Here is a 20,712-nt window from a genome sequence, read left to right as displayed (position 1 = left end):
TGATAGGTCTGACAGTGGACAGGAACATGATTCTTCCAGACATTCTTTGTCTGGGCAAAGAGAGTCCACTGACTCTGCTAGGGGACGTAGGCATGGGTCCAGCAGGACACAGGAAAGGGATTCGCGGGGACACTCAGTGTCTGGACACGGACAGTCTCCTGATGTTAGGTCAAGGGAAAGACAAGGGTCACGAAGTGGACAGCAACATGATTCTTCCAGACAGTCTGGATCAGGTCAAAGACAATCCAGGGATGCTCGGAGTGGAGAAAGGCAGAGGTCTGACAGTGGGCACAAACATGAGAATGCTAGACATTCAGGGTCTGCACAAAGGCATTCCGCAGATTCTAGTTCAAGGGCAAGAGAGAGAACAGGCAGTAGACAGGAACATGGTGCTTCCAGACACGCAGAATCTGGGCAAAGACAGTCCACTGACGCTCGTGAGGGTGGCAGGCAGGGATCCGTTAGAGGACAGCAAAAAGACTCGTCTGGACACTCAGTGTCTGGACACCGAGAGTCTACCGATGTTCTGTCAAGAGCAGGGCAGGGGTCAGGCAGCAGACAGCATCCTGATTCTGCTGGTCACTCTGGATCGAGACAAAGACAATCCAGTCCTGCTAGTAGTGTAGACAGTGATAGGTCTGACAGTGGACAGGAACATGATTCTTCCAGACATTCTTTGTCTGGGCAAAGAGAGTCGACTGACTCTGCTAGGGGACGTAGGCATGGGTCCAGCAGGACACAGGAAAGGGATTCGCGGGGACACTCAGTGTCTGGACACGGACAGTCTCCTGATGTTAGGTCAAGGGAAAGACAAGGGTCACGAAGTGGACAGCAACATGATTCTTCCAGACAGTCTGGATCAGGTCAAAGACAATCCAGGGATGCTCGGAGTGGAGAAAGGCAGAGGTCTGACAGTGGGCAGGAACATGAGAATGCTAGACATTCAGGGTCTGCACAAAGGCATTCCACAGATTCTGGTTCAAGGGCAAGAGAGAGAACAGGCAGTAGACAGGAACATGGTGCTTCCAGACACGCAGAATCTGGGCAAAGACAGTCCACTGACGCTCGTGAGGGTGGCAGGCAGGGATCCGTTAGAGGACAGCAAAAGACTCGTCTGGACACTCAGTGTCCGGACACCGAGAGTCTACCGATGTTCTGTCAAGAGCAGGGCAGGGGTCAGGCAGCAGACAGCATCCTGATTCTGCTGGTCACTCTGGATCGAGACAAAGACAATCCAGTCCTGCTAGTAGTGTAGACAGTGATAGGTCTGACAGTGGACAGGAACATGATTCTTCCAGACATTCAGTGTCTGGACAAAGACAGGCCAGAGATTCGAATTCAAGGGGAAGAGAGAGAACAGGTGGTAGCCAGGAACATGATTCTTCCAGACATTCTTTGTCTGGGCAAAAAGAGTCCACTGACTCTGCTAGGGGACTTAGGCATGGGTCCAGCAGGACACAGGAAAGGGATTCGCGGGGACACTCAGTGTCTGGACACCGAGAGTCTACCGATGTTCTGTCAAGAGCAGGGCAGGGGTCAGGCAGCAGACAGCATCCTGATTCTGCTGGTCACTCTGGATCGAGACAAAGACAATCCAGTCCTGCTAGTAGTGTAGACAGTGATAGGTCTGACAGTGGACAGGGAACATGATTCTTCCAGACATTCTTTGTCTGGGCAAAGAGAGTCGACTGACTCTGCTAGGGGACGTAGGCATGGGTCCAGCAGGACACAGGAAAGGGATTCGCGGGGACACTCAGTGTCTGGACACGGACAGTCTCCTGATGTTAGGTCAAGGGAAAGACAAGGGTCACGAAGTGGACAGCAACATGATTCTTCCAGACAGTCTGGATCAGGTCAAAGACAATCCAGGGATGCTCGGAGTGGAGAAAGGCAGAGGTCTGACAGTGGGCAGGAACATGAGAATGCTAGACATTCAGGGTCTGCACAAAGGCATTCCACAGATTCTAGTTCAAGGGCAAGAGAGAGAACAGGCAGTAGACAGGAACATGGTGCTTCCAGACACGCAGAATCTGGGCAAAGACAGTCCACTGACGCTCGTGAGGGTGGCAGGCAGGGATCCGTTAGAGGACAGCAAAAAGACTCGTCTGGACACTCAGTGTCCGGACACCGAGAGTCTACCGATGTTCTGTCAAGAGCAGGGCAGGGGTCAGGCAGCAGACAGCATCCTGATTCTGCTGGTCACTCTGGATCGAGACAAAGACAATCCAGTCCTGCTAGTAGTGTAGACAGTGATAGGTCTGACAGTGGACAGGAACATGATTCTTCCAGACATTCAGTGTCTGGACAAAGACAGGCCAGAGATTCGAATTCAAGGGGAAGAGAGAGAACAGGTGGTAGCCAGGAACATGATTCTTCCAGACATTCTTTGTCTGGGCAAAAAGAGTCCACTGACTCTGCTAGGGGACTTAGGCATGGGTCCAGCAGGACACAGGAAAGGGATTCGCGGGGACACTCAGTGTCTGGACACCGAGAGTCTACCGATGTTCTGTCAAGAGCAGGGCAGGGGTCAGGCAGCAGACAGCATCCTGATTCTGCTGGTCACTCTGGATCGAGACAAAGACAATCCAGTCCTGCTAGTAGTGTAGACAGTGATAGGTCTGACAGTGGACAGGAACATGATTCTTCCAGACATTCAGTGTCTGGACAAAGACAGGCCAGAGATTCGAGTTCAAGGGGAAGAGAGAGAACAGGCGGTAGCCAGGAACATGATTCTTCCAGACATTCTTTGTCTGGGCAAAAAGAGTCCACTGACTCTGCTAGGGGACATAGGCATGGGTCCAGCAGGACACAGGAAAGGGATTCGCGGGGACACTCAGTGTCTGGACACCGAGAGTCTACCGATGTTCTGTCAAGAGCAGGGCAGGGGTCAGGCAGCAGACAGCATCCTGATTCTGCTGGTCACTCTGGATCGAGACAAAGACAATCCAGTCCTGCTAGTAGTGTAGACAGTGATAGGTCTGACAGTGGACAGGAACATGATTCTTCCAGACATTCTTTGTCTGGGCAAAGAGAGTCCACTGACTCTGCTAGGGGACGTAGGCATGGGTCCAGCAGGACACAGGAAAGGGATTCGCGGGGACACTCAGTGTCTGGACACGGACAGTCTCCTGATGTTAGGTCAAGGGAAAGACAAGGGTCACGAAGTGGACAGCAACATGATTCTTCCAGACAGTCTGGATCAGGTCAAAGACAATCCAGGGATGCTCGGAGTGGAGAAAGGCAGAGGTCTGACAGTGGGCACAAACATGAGAATGCTAGACATTCAGGGTCTGCACAAAGGCATTCCGCAGATTCTAGTTCAAGGGCAAGAGAGAGAACAGGCAGTAGACAGGAACATGGTGCTTCCAGACACGCAGAATCTGGGCAAAGACAGTCCACTGACGCTCGTGAGGGTGGCAGGCAGGGATCCGTTAGAGGACAGCAAAAAGACTCGTCTGGACACTCAGTCTCCAGACACCGAGAGTCTACCGATGTTCTGTCAAGAGCAGGGCAGGGGTCAGGCAGCAGACAGCATCCTGATTCTGCTGGTTACTCTGGATCGAGACAAAGACAATCCAGTCCTGCTAGTAGTGTAGACAGTGATAGGTCTGACAGTGGACAGGAACATGATTCTTCCAGACATTCTTTGTCTGGGCAAAGAGAGTCGACTGACTCTGCTAGGGGACGTAGGCATGGGTCCAGCAGGACACAGGAAAGGGATTCGCGGGGACACTCAGTGTCTGGACACGGACAGTCTCCTGATGTTAGGTCAAGGGAAAGACAAGGGTCACGAAGTGGACAGCAACATGATTCTTCCAGACAGTCTGGATCAGGTCAAAGACAATCCAGGGATGCTCGGAGTGGAGAAAGGCAGAGGTCTGACAGTGGGCAGGAACATGAGAATGCTAGACATTCAGGGTCTGCACAAAGGCATTCCACAGATTCTGGTTCAAGGGCAAGAGAGAGAACAGGCAGTAGACAGGAACATGGTGCTTCCAGACACGCAGAATCTGGGCAAAGACAGTCCACTGACGCTCGTGAGGGTGGCAGGCAGGGATCCGTTAGAGGACAGCAAAAAGACTCCTCTGGACACTCAGTGTCCGGACACCGAGAGTCTACCGATGTTCTGTCAAGAGCAGGGCAGGGGTCAGGCAGCAGACAGCATCCTGATTCTGCTGGTCACTCTGGATCGAGACAAAGACAATCCAGTCCTGCTAGTAGTGTAGACAGTGATAGGTCTGACAGTGGACAGGAACATGATTCTTCCAGACATTCTTTGTCTGGGCAAAGAGAGTCGACTGACTCTGCTAGGGGACGTAGGCATGGGTCCAGCAGGACACAGGAAAGGGATTCGCGGGGACACTCAGTGTCTGGACACGGACAGTCTCCTGATGTTAGGTCAAGGGAAAGACAAGGGTCACGAAGTGGACAGCAACATGATTCTTCCAGACAGTCTGGATCAGGTCAAAGACAATCCAGGGATGCTCGGAGTGGAGAAAGGCAGAGGTCTGACAGTGGGCAGGAACATGAGAATGCTAGACATTCAGGGTCTGCACAAAGGCATTCCGCAGATTCTAGTTCAAGGGCAAGAGAGAGAACAGGCAGTAGACAGGAACATGGTGCTTCCAGACACGCAGAATCTGGGCAAAGACAGTCCACTGACGCTCGTGAGGGTGGCAGGCAGGGATCCGTTAGAGGACAGCAAAAAGACTCGTCTGGACACTCAGTGTCCGGACACCGAGAGTCTACCGATGTTCTGTCAAGAGCAGGGCAGGGGTCAGGCAGCAGACAGCATCCTGATTCTGCTGGTCACTCTGGATCGAGACAAAGACAATCCAGTCCTGCTAGTAGTGTAGACAGTGATAGGTCTGACAGTGGACAGGAACATGATTCTTCCAGACATTCTTTGTCTGGGCAAAGAGAGTCGACTGACTCTGCTAGGGGACGTAGGCATGGGTCCAGCAGGACACAGGAAAGGGATTCGCGGGGACACTCAGTGTCTGGACACGGACAGTCTCCTGATGTTAGGTCAAGGGAAAGACAAGGGTCACGAAGTGGACAGCAACATGATTCTTCCAGACAGTCTGGATCAGGTCAAAGACAATCCAGGGATGCTCGGAGTGGAGAAAGGCAGAGGTCTGACAGTGGGCAGGAACATGAGAATTCTAGACATTCAGGGTCTGCACAAAGGCATTCCGCAGATTCTAGTTCAAGGGCAAGAGAGAGAACAGGCAGTAGACAGGAACATGGTGCTTCCAGACACGCAGAATCTGGGCAAAGACAGTCCACTGACGCTCGTGAGGGTGGCAGGCAGGGATCCGTTAGAGGACAGCAAAAAGACTCCTCTGGACACTCAGTGTCCGGACACCGAGAGTCTACCGATGTTCTGTCAAGAGCAGGGCAGGGGTCAGGCAGCAGACAGCATCCTGATTCTGCTGGTCACTCTGGATCGAGACAAAGACAATCCAGTCCTGCTAGTAGTGTAGACAGTGATAGGTCTGACAGTGGACAGGAACATGATTCTTCCAGACATTCTTTGTCTGGGCAAAGAGAGTCCACTGACTCTGCTAGGGGACGTAGGCATGGGTCCAGCAGGACACAGGAAAGGGATTCGCGGGGACACTCAGTGTCTGGACACGGACAGTCTCCTGATGTTAGGTCAAGGGAAAGACAAGGGTCACGAAGTGGACAGCAACATGATTCTTCCAGACAGTCTGGATCAGGTCAAAGACAATCCAGGGATGCTCGGAGTGGAGAAAGGCAGAGGTCTGACAGTGGGCAGGAACATGAGAATGCTAGACATTCAGGGTCTGCACAAAGGCATTCCGCAGATTCTAGTTCAAGGGCAAGAGAGAGAACAGGCAGTAGACAGGAACATGGTGCTTCCAGACACGCAGAATCTGGGCAAAGACAGTCCACTGACGCTCGTGAGGGTGGCAGGCAGGGATCCGTTAGAGGACAGCAAAAAGACTCCTCTGGACACTCAGTCTCCAGACACCGAGAGTCTACCGATGTTCTGTCAAGAGCAGGGCAGGGGTCAGGCAGCAGACAGCATCCTGATTCTGCTGGTCACTCTGGATCGAGACAAAGACAATCCAGTCCTGCTAGTAGTGTAGACAGTGATAGGTCTGACAGTGGACAGGAACATGATTCTTCCAGACATTCTTTGTCTGGGCAAAGAGAGTCGACTGACTCTGCTAGGGGACGTAGGCATGGGTCCAGCAGGACACAGGAAAGGGATTCGCGGGGACACTCAGTGTCTGGACACGGACAGTCTCCTGATGTTAGGTCAAGGGAAAGACAAGGGTCACGAAGTGGACAGCAACATGATTCTTCCAGACAGTCTGGATCAGGTCAAAGACAATCCAGGGATGCTCGGAGTGGAGAAAGGCAGAGGTCTGACAGTGGGCAGGAACATGAGAATGCTAGACATTCAGGGTCTGCACAAAGGCATTCCGCAGATTCTAGTTCAAGGGCAAGAGAGAGAACAGGCAGTAGACAGGAACATGGTGCTTCCAGACACGCAGAATCTGGGCAAAGACAGTCCACTGACGCTCGTGAGGGTGGCAGGCAGGGATCCGTTAGAGGACAGCAAAAAGACTCCTCTGGACACTCAGTCTCCAGACACCGAGAGTCTACCGATGTTCTGTCAAGAGCAGGGCAGGGGTCAGGCAGCAGACAGCATCCTGATTCTGCTGGTCACTCTGGATCGAGACAAAGACAATCCAGTCCTACTAGTAGTGTAGACAGTGATAGGTCTGACAGTGGACAGGAACATGATTCTTCCAGACATTCTTTGTCTGGGCAAAGAGAGTCGACTGACTCTGCTAGGGGACGTAGGCATGGGTCCAGCAGGACACAGGAAAGGGATTCGCGGGGACACTCAGTGTCTGGACACGGACAGTCTCCTGATGTTAGGTCAAGGGAAAGACAAGGGTCACGAAGTGGACAGCAACATGATTCTTCCAGACAGTCTGGATCAGGTCAAAGACAATCCAGGGATGCTCGGAGTGGAGAAAGGCAGAGGTCTGACAGTGGGCAGGAACATGAGAATGCTAGACATTCAGGGTCTGCACAAAGGCATTCCGCAGATTCTAGTTCAAGGGCAAGAGAGAGAACAGGCAGTAGACAGGAACATGGTGCTTCCAGACACGCAGAATCTGGGCAAAGACAGTCCACTGACGCTCGTGAGGGTGGCAGGCAGGGATCCGTTAGAGGACAGCAAAAAGACTCGTCTGGACACTCAGTGTCCGGACACCGAGAGTCTACCGATGTTCTGTCAAGAGCAGGGCAGGGGTCAGGCAGCAGACAGCATCCTGATTCTGCTGGTCACTCTGGATCGAGACAAAGACAATCCAGTCCTGCTAGTAGTGTAGACAGTGATAGGTCTGACAGTGGACAGGAACATGATTCTTCCAGACATTCAGTGTCTGGACAAAGACAGGCCAGAGATTCGAATTCAAGGGGAAGAGAGAGAACAGGTGGTAGCCAGGAACATGATTCTTCCAGACATTCTTTGTCTGGGCAAAAAGAGTCCACTGACTCTGCTAGGGGACTTAGGCATGGGTCCAGCAGGACACAGGAAAGGGATTCGCGGGGACACTCAGTGTCTGGACACCGAGAGTCTACCGATGTTCTGTCAAGAGCAGGGCAGGGGTCAGGCAGCAGACAGCATCCTGATTCTGCTGGTCACTCTGGATCGAGACAAAGACAATCCAGTCCTGCTAGTAGTGTAGACAGTGATAGGTCTGACAGTGGACAGGAACATGATTCTTCCAGACATTCAGTGTCTGGACAAAGACAGGCCAGAGATTCGAGTTCAAGGGGAAGAGAGAGAACAGGCGGTAGCCAGGAACATGATTCTTCCAGACATTCTTTGTCTGGGCAAAAAGAGTCCACTGACTCTGCTAGGGGACATAGGCATGGGTCCAGCAGGACACAGGAAAGGGATTCGCGGGGACACTCAGTGTCTGGACACCGAGAGTCTACCGATGTTCTGTCAAGAGCAGGGCAGGGGTCAGGCAGCAGACAGCATCCTGATTCTGCTGGTCACTCTGGATCGAGACAAAGACAATCCAGTCCTGCTAGTAGTGTAGACAGTGATAGGTCTGACAGTGGACAGGAACATGATTCTTCCAGACATTCTTTGTCTGGGCAAAGAGAGTCCACTGACTCTGCTAGGGGACGTAGGCATGGGTCCAGCAGGACACAGGAAAGGGATTCGCGGGGACACTCAGTGTCTGGACACGGACAGTCTCCTGATGTTAGGTCAAGGGAAAGACAAGGGTCACGAAGTGGACAGCAACATGATTCTTCCAGACAGTCTGGATCAGGTCAAAGACAATCCAGGGATGCTCGGAGTGGAGAAAGGCAGAGGTCTGACAGTGGGCACAAACATGAGAATGCTAGACATTCAGGGTCTGCACAAAGGCATTCCGCAGATTCTAGTTCAAGGGCAAGAGAGAGAACAGGCAGTAGACAGGAACATGGTGCTTCCAGACACGCAGAATCTGGGCAAAGACAGTCCACTGACGCTCGTGAGGGTGGCAGGCAGGGATCCGTTAGAGGACAGCAAAAAGACTCGTCTGGACACTCAGTGTCTGGACACCGAGAGTCTACCGATGTTCTGTCAAGAGCAGGGCAGGGGTCAGGCAGCAGACAGCATCCTGATTCTGCTGGTCACTCTGGATCGAGACAAAGACAATCCAGTCCTGCTAGTAGTGTAGACAGTGATAGGTCTGACAGTGGACAGGAACATGATTCTTCCAGACATTCTTTGTCTGGGCAAAGAGAGTCGACTGACTCTGCTAGGGGACGTAGGCATGGGTCCAGCAGGACACAGGAAAGGGATTCGCGGGGACACTCAGTGTCTGGACACGGACAGTCTCCTGATGTTAGGTCAAGGGAAAGACAAGGGTCACGAAGTGGACAGCAACATGATTCTTCCAGACAGTCTGGATCAGGTCAAAGACAATCCAGGGATGCTCGGAGTGGAGAAAGGCAGAGGTCTGACAGTGGGCAGGAACATGAGAATGCTAGACATTCAGGGTCTGCACAAAGGCATTCCACAGATTCTAGTTCAAGGGCAAGAGAGAGAACAGGCAGTAGACAGGAACATGGTGCTTCCAGACACGCAGAATCTGGGCAAAGACAGTCCACTGACGCTCGTGAGGGTGGCAGGCAGGGATCCGTTAGAGGACAGCAAAAAGACTCGTCTGGACACTCAGTGTCCGGACACCGAGAGTCTACCGATGTTCTGTCAAGAGCAGGGCAGGGGTCAGGCAGCAGACAGCATCCTGATTCTGCTGGTCACTCTGGATCGAGACAAAGACAATCCAGTCCTGCTAGTAGTGTAGACAGTGATAGGTCTGACAGTGGACAGGAACATGATTCTTCCAGACATTCAGTGTCTGGACAAAGACAGGCCAGAGATTCGAATTCAAGGGGAAGAGAGAGAACAGGTGGTAGCCAGGAACATGATTCTTCCAGACATTCTTTGTCTGGGCAAAAAGAGTCCACTGACTCTGCTAGGGGACTTAGGCATGGGTCCAGCAGGACACAGGAAAGGGATTCGCGGGGACACTCAGTGTCTGGACACCGAGAGTCTACCGATGTTCTGTCAAGAGCAGGGCAGGGGTCAGGCAGCAGACAGCATCCTGATTCTGCTGGTCACTCTGGATCGAGACAAAGACAATCCAGTCCTGCTAGTAGTGTAGACAGTGATAGGTCTGACAGTGGACAGGAACATGATTCTTCCAGACATTCTTTGTCTGGGCAAAGAGAGTCGACTGACTCTGCTAGGGGACGTAGGCATGGGTCCAGCAGGACACAGGAAAGGGATTCGCGGGGACACTCAGTGTCTGGACACGGACAGTCTCCTGATGTTAGGTCAAGGGAAAGACAAGGGTCACGAAGTGGACAGCAACATGATTCTTCCAGACAGTCTGGATCAGGTCAAAGACAATCCAGGGATGCTCGGAGTGGAGAAAGGCAGAGGTCTGACAGTGGGCAGGAACATGAGAATGCTAGACATTCAGGGTCTGCACAAAGGCATTCCACAGATTCTAGTTCAAGGGCAAGAGAGAGAACAGGCAGTAGACAGGAACATGGTGCTTCCAGACACGCAGAATCTGGGCAAAGACAGTCCACTGACGCTCGTGAGGGTGGCAGGCAGGGATCCGTTAGAGGACAGCAAAAAGACTCCTCTGGACACTCAGTGTCCGGACACCGAGAGTCTACCGATGTTCTGTCAAGAGCAGGGCAGGGGTCAGGCAGCAGACAGCATCCTGATTCTGCTGGTCACTCTGGATCGAGACAAAGACAATCCAGTCCTGCTAGTAGTGTAGACAGTGATAGGTCTGACAGTGGACAGGAACATGATTCTTCCAGACATTCAGTGTCTGGACAAAGACAGGCCAGAGATTCGAATTCAAGGGGAAGAGAGAGAACAGGTGGTAGCCAGGAACATGATTCTTCCAGACATTCTTTGTCTGGGCAAAAAGAGTCCACTGACTCTGCTAGGGGACTTAGGCATGGGTCCAGCAGGACACAGGAAAGGGATTCGCGGGGACACTCAGTGTCTGGACACCGAGAGTCTACCGATGTTCTGTCAAGAGCAGGGCAGGGGTCAGGCAGCAGACAGCATCCTGATTCTGCTGGTCACTCTGGATCGAGACAAAGACAATCCAGTCCTGCTAGTAGTGTAGACAGTGATAGGTCTGACAGTGGACAGGAACATGATTCTTCCAGACATTCAGTGTCTGGACAAAGACAGGCCAGAGATTCGAGTTCAAGGGGAAGAGAGAGAACAGGCGGTAGCCAGGAACATGATTCTTCCAGACATTCTTTGTCTGGGCAAAAAGAGTCCACTGACTCTGCTAGGGGACATAGGCATGGGTCCAGCAGGACACAGGAAAGGGATTCGCGGGGACACTCAGTGTCTGGACACCGAGAGTCTACCGATGTTCTGTCAAGAGCAGGGCAGGGGTCAGGCAGCAGACAGCATCCTGATTCTGCTGGTCACTCTGGATCGAGACAAAGACAATCCAGTCCTGCTAGTAGTGTAGACAGTGATAGGTCTGACAGTGGACAGGAACATGATTCTTCCAGACATTCTTTGTCTGGGCAAAGAGAGTCCACTGACTCTGCTAGGGGACGTAGGGATGGGTCCAGCAGGACACAGGAAAGGGATTCGCGGGGACACTCAGTGTCTGGACACGGACAGTCTCCTGATGTTAGGTCAAGGGAAAGACAAGGGTCACGAAGTGGACAGCAACATGATTCTTCCAGACAGTCTGGATCAGGTCAAAGACAATCCAGGGATGCTCGGAGTGGAGAAAGGCAGAGGTCTGACAGTGGGCACAAACATGAGAATGCTAGACATTCAGGGTCTGCACAAAGGCATTCCGCAGATTCTAGTTCAAGGGCAAGAGAGAGAACAGGCAGTAGACAGGAACATGGTGCTTCCAGACACGCAGAATCTGGGCAAAGACAGTCCACTGACGCTCGTGAGGGTGGCAGGCAGGGATCCGTTAGAGGACAGCAAAAAGACTCGTCTGGACACTCAGTCTCCAGACACCGAGAGTCTACCGATGTTCTGTCAAGAGCAGGGCAGGGGTCAGGCAGCAGACAGCATCCTGATTCTGCTGGTTACTCTGGATCGAGACAAAGACAATCCAGTCCTGCTAGTAGTGTAGACAGTGATAGGTCTGACAGTGGACAGGAACATGATTCTTCCAGACATTCTTTGTCTGGGCAAAGAGAGTCGACTGACTCTGCTAGGGGACGTAGGCATGGGTCCAGCAGGACACAGGAAAGGGATTCGCGGGGACACTCAGTGTCTGGACACGGACAGTCTCCTGATGTTAGGTCAAGGGAAAGACAAGGGTCACGAAGTGGACAGCAACATGATTCTTCCAGACAGTCTGGATCAGGTCAAAGACAATCCAGGGATGCTCGGAGTGGAGAAAGGCAGAGGTCTGACAGTGGGCAGGAACATGAGAATGCTAGACATTCAGGGTCTGCACAAAGGCATTCCACAGATTCTGGTTCAAGGGCAAGAGAGAGAACAGGCAGTAGACAGGAACATGGTGCTTCCAGACACGCAGAATCTGGGCAAAGACAGTCCACTGACGCTCGTGAGGGTGGCAGGCAGGGATCCGTTAGAGGACAGCAAAAAGACTCCTCTGGACACTCAGTGTCCGGACACCGAGAGTCTACCGATGTTCTGTCAAGAGCAGGGCAGGGGTCAGGCAGCAGACAGCATCCTGATTCTGCTGGTCACTCTGGATCGAGACAAAGACAATCCAGTCCTGCTAGTAGTGTAGACAGTGATAGGTCTGACAGTGGACAGGAACATGATTCTTCCAGACATTCTTTGTCTGGGCAAAGAGAGTCGACTGACTCTGCTAGGGGACGTAGGCATGGGTCCAGCAGGACACAGGAAAGGGATTCGCGGGGACACTCAGTGTCTGGACACGGACAGTCTCCTGATGTTAGGTCAAGGGAAAGACAAGGGTCACGAAGTGGACAGCAACATGATTCTTCCAGACAGTCTGGATCAGGTCAAAGACAATCCAGGGATGCTCGGAGTGGAGAAAGGCAGAGGTCTGACAGTGGGCAGGAACATGAGAATGCTAGACATTCAGGGTCTGCACAAAGGCATTCCGCAGATTCTAGTTCAAGGGCAAGAGAGAGAACAGGCAGTAGACAGGAACATGGTGCTTCCAGACACGCAGAATCTGGGCAAAGACAGTCCACTGACGCTCGTGAGGGTGGCAGGCAGGGATCCGTTAGAGGACAGCAAAAAGACTCGTCTGGACACTCAGTGTCCGGACACCGAGAGTCTACCGATGTTCTGTCAAGAGCAGGGCAGGGGTCAGGCAGCAGACAGCATCCTGATTCTGCTGGTCACTCTGGATCGAGACAAAGACAATCCAGTCCTGCTAGTAGTGTAGACAGTGATAGGTCTGACAGTGGACAGGAACATGATTCTTCCAGACATTCTTTGTCTGGGCAAAGAGAGTCGACTGACTCTGCTAGGGGACGTAGGCATGGGTCCAGCAGGACACAGGAAAGGGATTCGCGGGGACACTCAGTGTCTGGACACGGACAGTCTCCTGATGTTAGGTCAAGGGAAAGACAAGGGTCACGAAGTGGACAGCAACATGATTCTTCCAGACAGTCTGGATCAGGTCAAAGACAATCCAGGGATGCTCGGAGTGGAGAAAGGCAGAGGTCTGACAGTGGGCAGGAACATGAGAATTCTAGACATTCAGGGTCTGCACAAAGGCATTCCGCAGATTCTAGTTCAAGGGCAAGAGAGAGAACAGGCAGTAGACAGGAACATGGTGCTTCCAGACACGCAGAATCTGGGCAAAGACAGTCCACTGACGCTCGTGAGGGTGGCAGGCAGGGATCCGTTAGAGGACAGCAAAAAGACTCGTCTGGACACTCAGTGTCCGGACACCGAGAGTCTACCGATGTTCTGTCAAGAGCAGGGCAGGGGTCAGGCAGCAGACAGCATCCTGATTCTGCTGGTCACTCTGGATCGAGACAAAGACAATCCAGTCCTACTAGTAGTGTAGACAGTGATAGGTCTGACAGTGGACAGGAACATGATTCTTCCAGACATTCTTTGTCTGGGCAAAGAGAGTCGACTGACTCTGCTAGGGGACGTAGGCATGGGTCCAGCAGGACACAGGAAAGGGATTCGCGGGGACACTCAGTGTCTGGACACGGACAGTCTCCTGATGTTAGGTCAAGGGAAAGACAAGGGTCACGAAGTGGACAGCAACATGATTCTTCCAGACAGTCTGGATCAGGTCAAAGACAATCCAGGGATGCTCGGAGTGGAGAAAGGCAGAGGTCTGACAGTGGGCAGGAACATGAGAATGCTAGACATTCAGGGTCTGCACAAAGGCATTCCGCAGATTCTAGTTCAAGGGCAAGAGAGAGAACAGGCAGTAGACAGGAACATAGTGCTTCCAGACACGCAGAATCTGGGCAAAGACAGTCCACTGACGCTCGTGAGGGTGGCAGGCAGGGATCCGTTAGAGGACAGCAAAAAGACTCGTCTGGACACTCAGTGTCTGGACACCGAGAGTCTACCGATGTTCTGTCAAGAGCAGGGCAGGGGTCAGGCAGCAGACAGCATCCTGATTCTGCTGGTCACTCTGGATCGAGACAAAGACAATCCAGTCCTGCTAGTAGTGTAGACAGTGATAGGTCTGACAGTGGACAGGAACATGATTCTTCCAGACATTCTTTGTCTGGGCAAAGAGAGTCGACTGACTCTGCTAGGGGACGTAGGCATGGGTCCAGCAGGACACAGGAAAGGGATTCGCGGGGACACTCAGTGTCTGGACACGGACAGTCTCCTGATGTTAGGTCAAGGGAAAGACAAGGGTCACGAAGTGGACAGCAACATGATTCTTCCAGACAGTCTGGATCAGGTCAAAGACAATCCAGGGATGCTCGGAGTGGAGAAAGGCAGAGGTCTGACAGTGGGCAGGAACATGAGAATGCTAGACATTCAGGGTCTGCACAAAGGCATTCCACAGATTCTAGTTCAAGGGCAAGAGAGAGAACAGGCAGTAGACAGGAACATGGTGCTTCCAGACACGCAGAATCTGGGCAAAGACAGTCCACTGACGCTCGTGAGGGTGGCAGGCAGGGATCCGTTAGAGGACAGCAAAAAGACTCCTCTGGACACTCAGTGTCCGGACACCGAGAGTCTACCGATGTTCTGTCAAGAGCAGGGCAGGGGTCAGGCAGCAGACAGCATCCTGATTCTGCTGGTCACTCTGGATCGAGACAAAGACAATCCAGTCCTGCTAGTAGTGTAGACAGTGATAGGTCTGACAGTGGACAGGAACATGATTCTTCCAGACATTCTTTGTCTGGGCAAAGAGAGTCGACTGACTCTGCTAGGGGACGTAGGCATGGGTCCAGCAGGACACAGGAAAGGGATTCGCGGGGACACTCAGTGTCTGGACACGGACAGTCTCCTGATGTTAGGTCAAGGGAAAGACAAGGGTCACGAAGTGGACAGCAACATGATTCTTCCAGACAGTCTGGATCAGGTCAAAGACAATCCAGGGATGCTCGGAGTGGAGAAAGGCAGAGGTCTGACAGTGGGCAGGAACATGAGAATGCTAGACATTCAGGGTCTGCACAAAGGCATTCCGCAGATTCTAGTTCAAGGGCAAGAGAGAGAACAGGCAGTAGACAGGAACATGGTGCTTCCAGACACGCAGAATCTGGGCAAAGACAGTCCACTGACGCTCGTGAGGGTGGCAGGCAGGGATCCGTTAGAGGACAGCAAAAAGACTCGTCTGGACACTCAGTCTCCAGACACCGAGAGTCTACCGATGTTCTGTCAAGAGCAGGGCAGGGGTCAGGCAGCAGACAGCATCCTGATTCTGCTGGTCACTCTGGATCGAGACAAAGACAATCCAGTCCTGCTAGTAGTGTAGACAGTGATAGGTCTGACAGTGGACAGGAACATGATTCTTCCAGACATTCTTTGTCTGGGCAAAGAGAGTCGACTGACTCTGCTAGGGGACGTAGGCATGGGTCCAGCAGGACACAGGAAAGGGATTCGCGGGGACACTCAGTGTCTGGACACGGACAGTCTCCTGATGTTAGGTCAAGGGAAAGACAAGGGTCACGAAGTGGACAGCAACATGATTCTTCCAGACAGTCTGGATCAGGTCAAAGACAATCCAGGGATGCTCGGAGTGGAGAAAGGCAGAGGTCTGACAGTGGGCACAAACATGAGAATGCTAGACATTCAGGGTCTGCACAAAGGCATTCCGCAGATTCTAGTTCAAGGGCAAGAGAGAGAACAGGCAGTGGACAGGAACATGGTAGTTCCAGACACGCAGAATCTGGGCAAAGACAGTCCACTGACGCTCGTGAGGGTGGCAGGCAGGGATCCGGTAGAAGACAGCAAAGAGACTCATTGGGAGCCACAGTGGGTACTGAAGAAAATGGCTCTGAATCCAGCTCCAGTGTGTCAGAGGACAGTGGGACAAGGAGACAAGTTCCTCAAAGATCTCGAGTCAGTGATATAAAGAAGAGAACCTACTTAGAGTCATTTTGTCCTAACAGCATCACTCCTCTCTATGAATACTTTCAGGAGCAAAGGTGCATCTACCAATATTGAAAATCAAATCGAAAACTGAGTAACTGAAATAGGACATGAAGAAATTAGAAAGAAGATATCATAAGTCTCACATATACTAGTGTTAGTGACACTGGCTTCTGGGAATATGGCTGTATTTTTCTTTCTTTTCACCAAATTTATGCTCTGTCTTTTCTCTTCGGTGTTAGATTCTTAGTATTATTGTACCTATTGTTGAAGGGTTTTTTCGTTCTTAGTTAGGTAGTGGTGAGTAATGGAGTAGAATTTGGGTGGCAATATGCAAATTTATCCAGAATATTAAGGTACACACTGAATACAACTCTCAACTGAGTAGTCATTTTTGGAGTTTTTTCATGACATCAGATAACTGCTAAAAATGTGGATCATTTCTATCCGAGAAGCTACAAGATGTGTCTTGCCCACCTGTTCTCAAAGATAAAGCTGAAATCCAGCTTCAGGTGCCACATCTAATGCCATGCAAAGAGAAGGAAAACTAAGGGGTAAAACTTCAGAAATTTCTTTGAACCTTATGGTTATCCAACTACAGTTCCTATACAATTTTTTTATAGGCAAGCTAAAAATTAACATGGAAAACTATTATTGTGTATGTCTCTTTCTATACCTGATACAGGGTAGTTATCTTTGAAGTATGGAGACTGAACTATTTTTTCTCAGTGTTTCAAAATGTAAAGTCTCATTTAAACTTAAAAATAAAGATGCTTATTTGGAATGTGTTGTGATCTAGAAAAAAAATACAACAATAGAGGGATTGTAGCCTTGAGCTGTGACTTCTGCATTCCACCACCTTTCTTTCTGGGTAGAAAATCAAATGCAATTAGGAGAGGGAGGGTGAATATATATGTTTCTGCTATACTACTTATAATTGATTTTAACACCCTTGAAATTATTGATCCTCAAAGATGTTTGATTTAAAAATTAAATTTAATGAAAATAAACAATTGACCAAAAATTGCTGTTTGTCTCTGCTCTATTCTCAGACTTCCCAAATGGGAAGTTAAGATGTTTCTTTCTTGGACACTGCCCACTGCCCCACCCACCCCCCACTAAATAATACAGGGTCTTCTAACACAGAAACATGAATGAAAAAAGATTGAAGGAGAAAGGATTCTTCCAGGTTCCATTCTCCTCCCCAACATCATCATAACAACACCCAAGGGTCTCTTTTCAAAGCCAATTTTATTTCATGAAACAGGATTTACTGATTTTGAACTCTCCCTGTGAAAAACATTCTGGGACATTTTTCTAAAGTAAGATAGAGAAAGAAAGATAGCAAAATAGAAGGTAACAGAAAACAGAAAATTTACTCCTGCCAGTTAGTAAAAGAGAAGTTGAGAAACTCAAAAGAGGGAAAGGATGGAATAGTGAATATAGAAGAATAGGAAAACTGGAGTTGAACAAGAAGAGGGTGCCACAAATTCATAACATTCATTGTTTGGGGAAAGAGAAGTTTACTAATGGCTTGTTTACATAATTCTTACTTATAATATAGAACTGGAAGCAAAATTTGAAAGGAAAAAGGCAGGAAGGAGGAAGGCAGGCAAGCAGGAAGGGAATGAATAAGGCTTTATTAAGTGCCTACTATGTGCCAAGCACCATTCTAAGTGCTTGCCAAATATATTTAACTTTCATCAGATTTGGCTTAAAGAGGGAATAACATGCACACTCAATTTTGTATGAAAATCTCTTACACTTCAGGAAAGTAGGGCAAAGCAGGGTTGGTGGATGACAGAAGGGAAGTAAATAGGAGGCGGAGGTAATAAGAAGTAAATACTTTTGAGAGGGGACAGGGGCAAAAGACAAAATAGAATAAATGGGGGACAGGGTATTTATTCTTTCACATCATGACTGTTATGGAAGTATTTTGCATGACTATACATTTATAACCTATACTCAAATTGCATACCTTCTCAGTGGAGATGGGTGGGTAGGGAGGAAGGGAGAGAAGTTGGAACTCAAAGTTTTTAAAACGAATGTTAAAAATTGCTTATACATGCAACTGGGAAATAAAAACTACAACTGGGAAATAAAAACATGGGGTGTAGAAAAAAAGAAATAAGCGATTTCCAGACCTTCCTGATGAAAATATCAGAAATCAACAGAAAATTTGATCTTCTAATACAAGACTCAAGAGAGGCATAAAAAGGTAAACAGGGGTAAATAAAGGGGAAAAAACCTTATTATTCAATATGAGCAAACTATTTACATCCCTATATGGAAAGATGATACTTGTTCATCTTTTAGAATTGTATATTTATTACAACATTTAAAAGGGATATACATAGATAGAGGGTGTGGTTATAAATCAACTGCTGTGATGATAAAACATCAAATTAAAGAATGAGAAGGGAGAAGAGGAAAGGAGGTGGAAAAGGATAATTTCCATCACATGAAGAAGCACAAAGACATATTATAGTAGAGGGAAAGAAGGGAGAGAAATGACTGTTGTTTGAACCTTACTCTCATTGGTTTAGTTTCTAGGAGGGAATAACATTCTCAGTTACGTATAGCAATCTAACCTGTATTACAGGCAGTAGGTGGTGAAAGGGTAAAGAAAAGAGAGGGTTGCTTACAAGGGAGGGAGGAATTAGTAAGAGTAAGGGGAAAGAAAAAGGAGGGGGGGATGATAGAAGGGAGGGAAGACTGAGGGAGGTGGTGGTCAAAAATAAAACTCTTTTGAGGAAAGGAAGGGAGAAGGGAGCAATAAAAGCATAAATGGGGTGGGGAGAGTAGGATGGAAAGAAAGACACAGAAACTAATCATAACTGTGAATGTGAATGGGATGAACTTTCCCATAAAATGGAACCAGATAGCAGAATGGGTTAAAAACCATAATTCTACAATGTTGTTTACAAGAAACACATTTGTTGTTTACAAGAAACACATAGGCTGTTTACAAGAAACACATTTGAAACAAAGGAATACACACAGGGAAAACGGAAAAGACTGGAGTAGAATATATTATGCTTTAGCTGAATTTAAAAAAAAAGGATGGGTAGCAATTCTAATCTTAGACAAAGAAAAACAAAAATAGATCTAATCAAGAGATAAGAAAGGAAACTACATTCTTCTAAAAGGCACCATAGACACTGAAGTAATATTATTACCAAACATATATGTACCAAGGGGTATAGCATCCAAATTCTTAGAGAAGTTAAATGAGTTACAGGAAGAAATAGACAGCAAAACTATACTAGTGGGGAACCTCAACCTCTCCCTCTCTGAACTTGATAAATCTAACTATATAATAAACAAGAAAGAAATTAAGGAGGCGAATAGAATTCTGGAAAAGGTAGATATGATAGACCTCTGGAGAAAACTGGATGGGGACAGAAAAGAATACACCTTTTCTCAGTGGTACATGGCACATTCACAAAAATTGCCCGTGTACTAGGGTATGAGAACTTCACAATCCAGTGCAGAAAGGCTGAGACTGTCAATACATTCTTTTCAGATCATGATGCAATAAAAATTATTTAAAGGAAAAATAGACCAAAAATTAATTGGAAACTAAATAATCTAATCCTACAGAATGAGTAGGTCAAAAACAAATCATAAAAACAATCAATAATTTCATTCAAGAGAATGATAATGAGACAACCTATCAAAACTTATGGGATGCAGTGAAAGCAGTTCTTAGAAGAAGTTGTATATCTGTGAATGCCTATGTAAAGAAAATAGAGAAAGAGGAGACCAATGAATTGGGCATGCAACCAAAAAAATAGAAAAAGAAGAAAATGGAAATCCCCAATTAAATACCAAATTAGAAATACTGAAAACCAAAGGAGAGATTAATAAAATTGAAACTAAGAAAACTATTTAACTAAACTATTGTTTATTGTATAGAAAACTATTGAAATAAAACTGAGAGCTGGTTTCATGAAAAAAAAACAATGAAGTTGATAAATCTTTGGCTAATTTGATTTAAAATAATAAAGAATAAAACCAAATTATCAGCATCAAAAGGGAAAAGGGTGAATTCACATCAAATGAAGAGAAAATTAAAACAATAATTAGAAATTATTTTGCCCCACTGTACGCCTATAAATTTGACAATCATAGTGAAATGGATGGATAGTTACCAAAATATAAACTACCTAGATTAACAGAAGAGGAAGTAAAATATTTAAATAACTCCATTTCAGAAAAAGAAATTGAACAAGCCATCAATGAACTTCTTAGGAAAAAATTTCCAGGGTCAGATGGATTTACAAGTCAATTCTGTCAAATTGTCAAAGAACAGTTAATTCCAATACTATGTAGACTATTTGGGAAAATTGGTAAAGAAGAAGTCCTACCAAATTCTTTTTATGATACAAATATGATGCTGATATCTAAACCAGAAGAGTCAAAACAGAGAAAGAAAATTACACACGAATTTCCCTAATGAACGTAGATGCAAAAATCTTAAATAAGATATTAGCAACTTATCATGAGAATAATACATTTTGATCAGGTAGAATTTATATCAGGAATGCAGGGCTAGTTCACTATTAGGAAAACTATCAGCATAATGGATCATATCAGCAACAAAACTAACAAAAACC

The 20,712-nt window shown here is 48.3% G+C and overlaps 1 protein-coding gene across 1 annotated transcript; it reads left to right on the top strand.

The window, feature by feature from the left end:
- The first annotated feature begins 1,285 nt into the window (after positions 1-1,285).
- Positions 1,286-17,117, top strand: LOC140523000 (uncharacterized). The gene is made up of 3 exons (XM_072638111.1): positions 1,286-1,611; positions 1,660-9,546; positions 9,727-17,117. Exons 1-3 carry the CDS (start codon positions 1,286-1,288, stop codon positions 16,166-16,168), a joined length of 14,655 nt encoding a protein of 4,884 aa, XP_072494212.1. The 3' UTR covers positions 16,169-17,117.
- The last annotated feature ends 3,595 nt before the right edge of the window (positions 17,118-20,712 follow it).

This window comes from Notamacropus eugenii, chromosome 2 (genome assembly GCF_028372415.1).
Source record: "Notamacropus eugenii isolate mMacEug1 chromosome 2, mMacEug1.pri_v2, whole genome shotgun sequence".
NCBI lineage: Eukaryota > Metazoa > Chordata > Mammalia > Diprotodontia > Macropodidae > Notamacropus > Notamacropus eugenii.
Note: the sequence above shows the minus strand (reverse complement) of the source record. Positions and strands in the feature narration are given on the sequence as shown.

Coding starts and splice junctions, on each gene's coding strand:
- LOC140523000 (XM_072638111.1), top strand. CDS start 1,286: ATGATTCTTCCAGACATTCAGTGTCTGGACAAAGACAGGCCAGAGATT. Junction 1,612..1,659: donor AATCCAGTCCTGCTAGTAGT/GTAGACAGTGAT, acceptor TGATTCTTCCAG/ACATTCTTTGTCTGGGCAAA. Junction 9,547..9,726: donor GCTAGGGGACTTAGGCATGG/GTCCAGCAGGAC, acceptor AGACAGTGATAG/GTCTGACAGTGGACAGGAAC.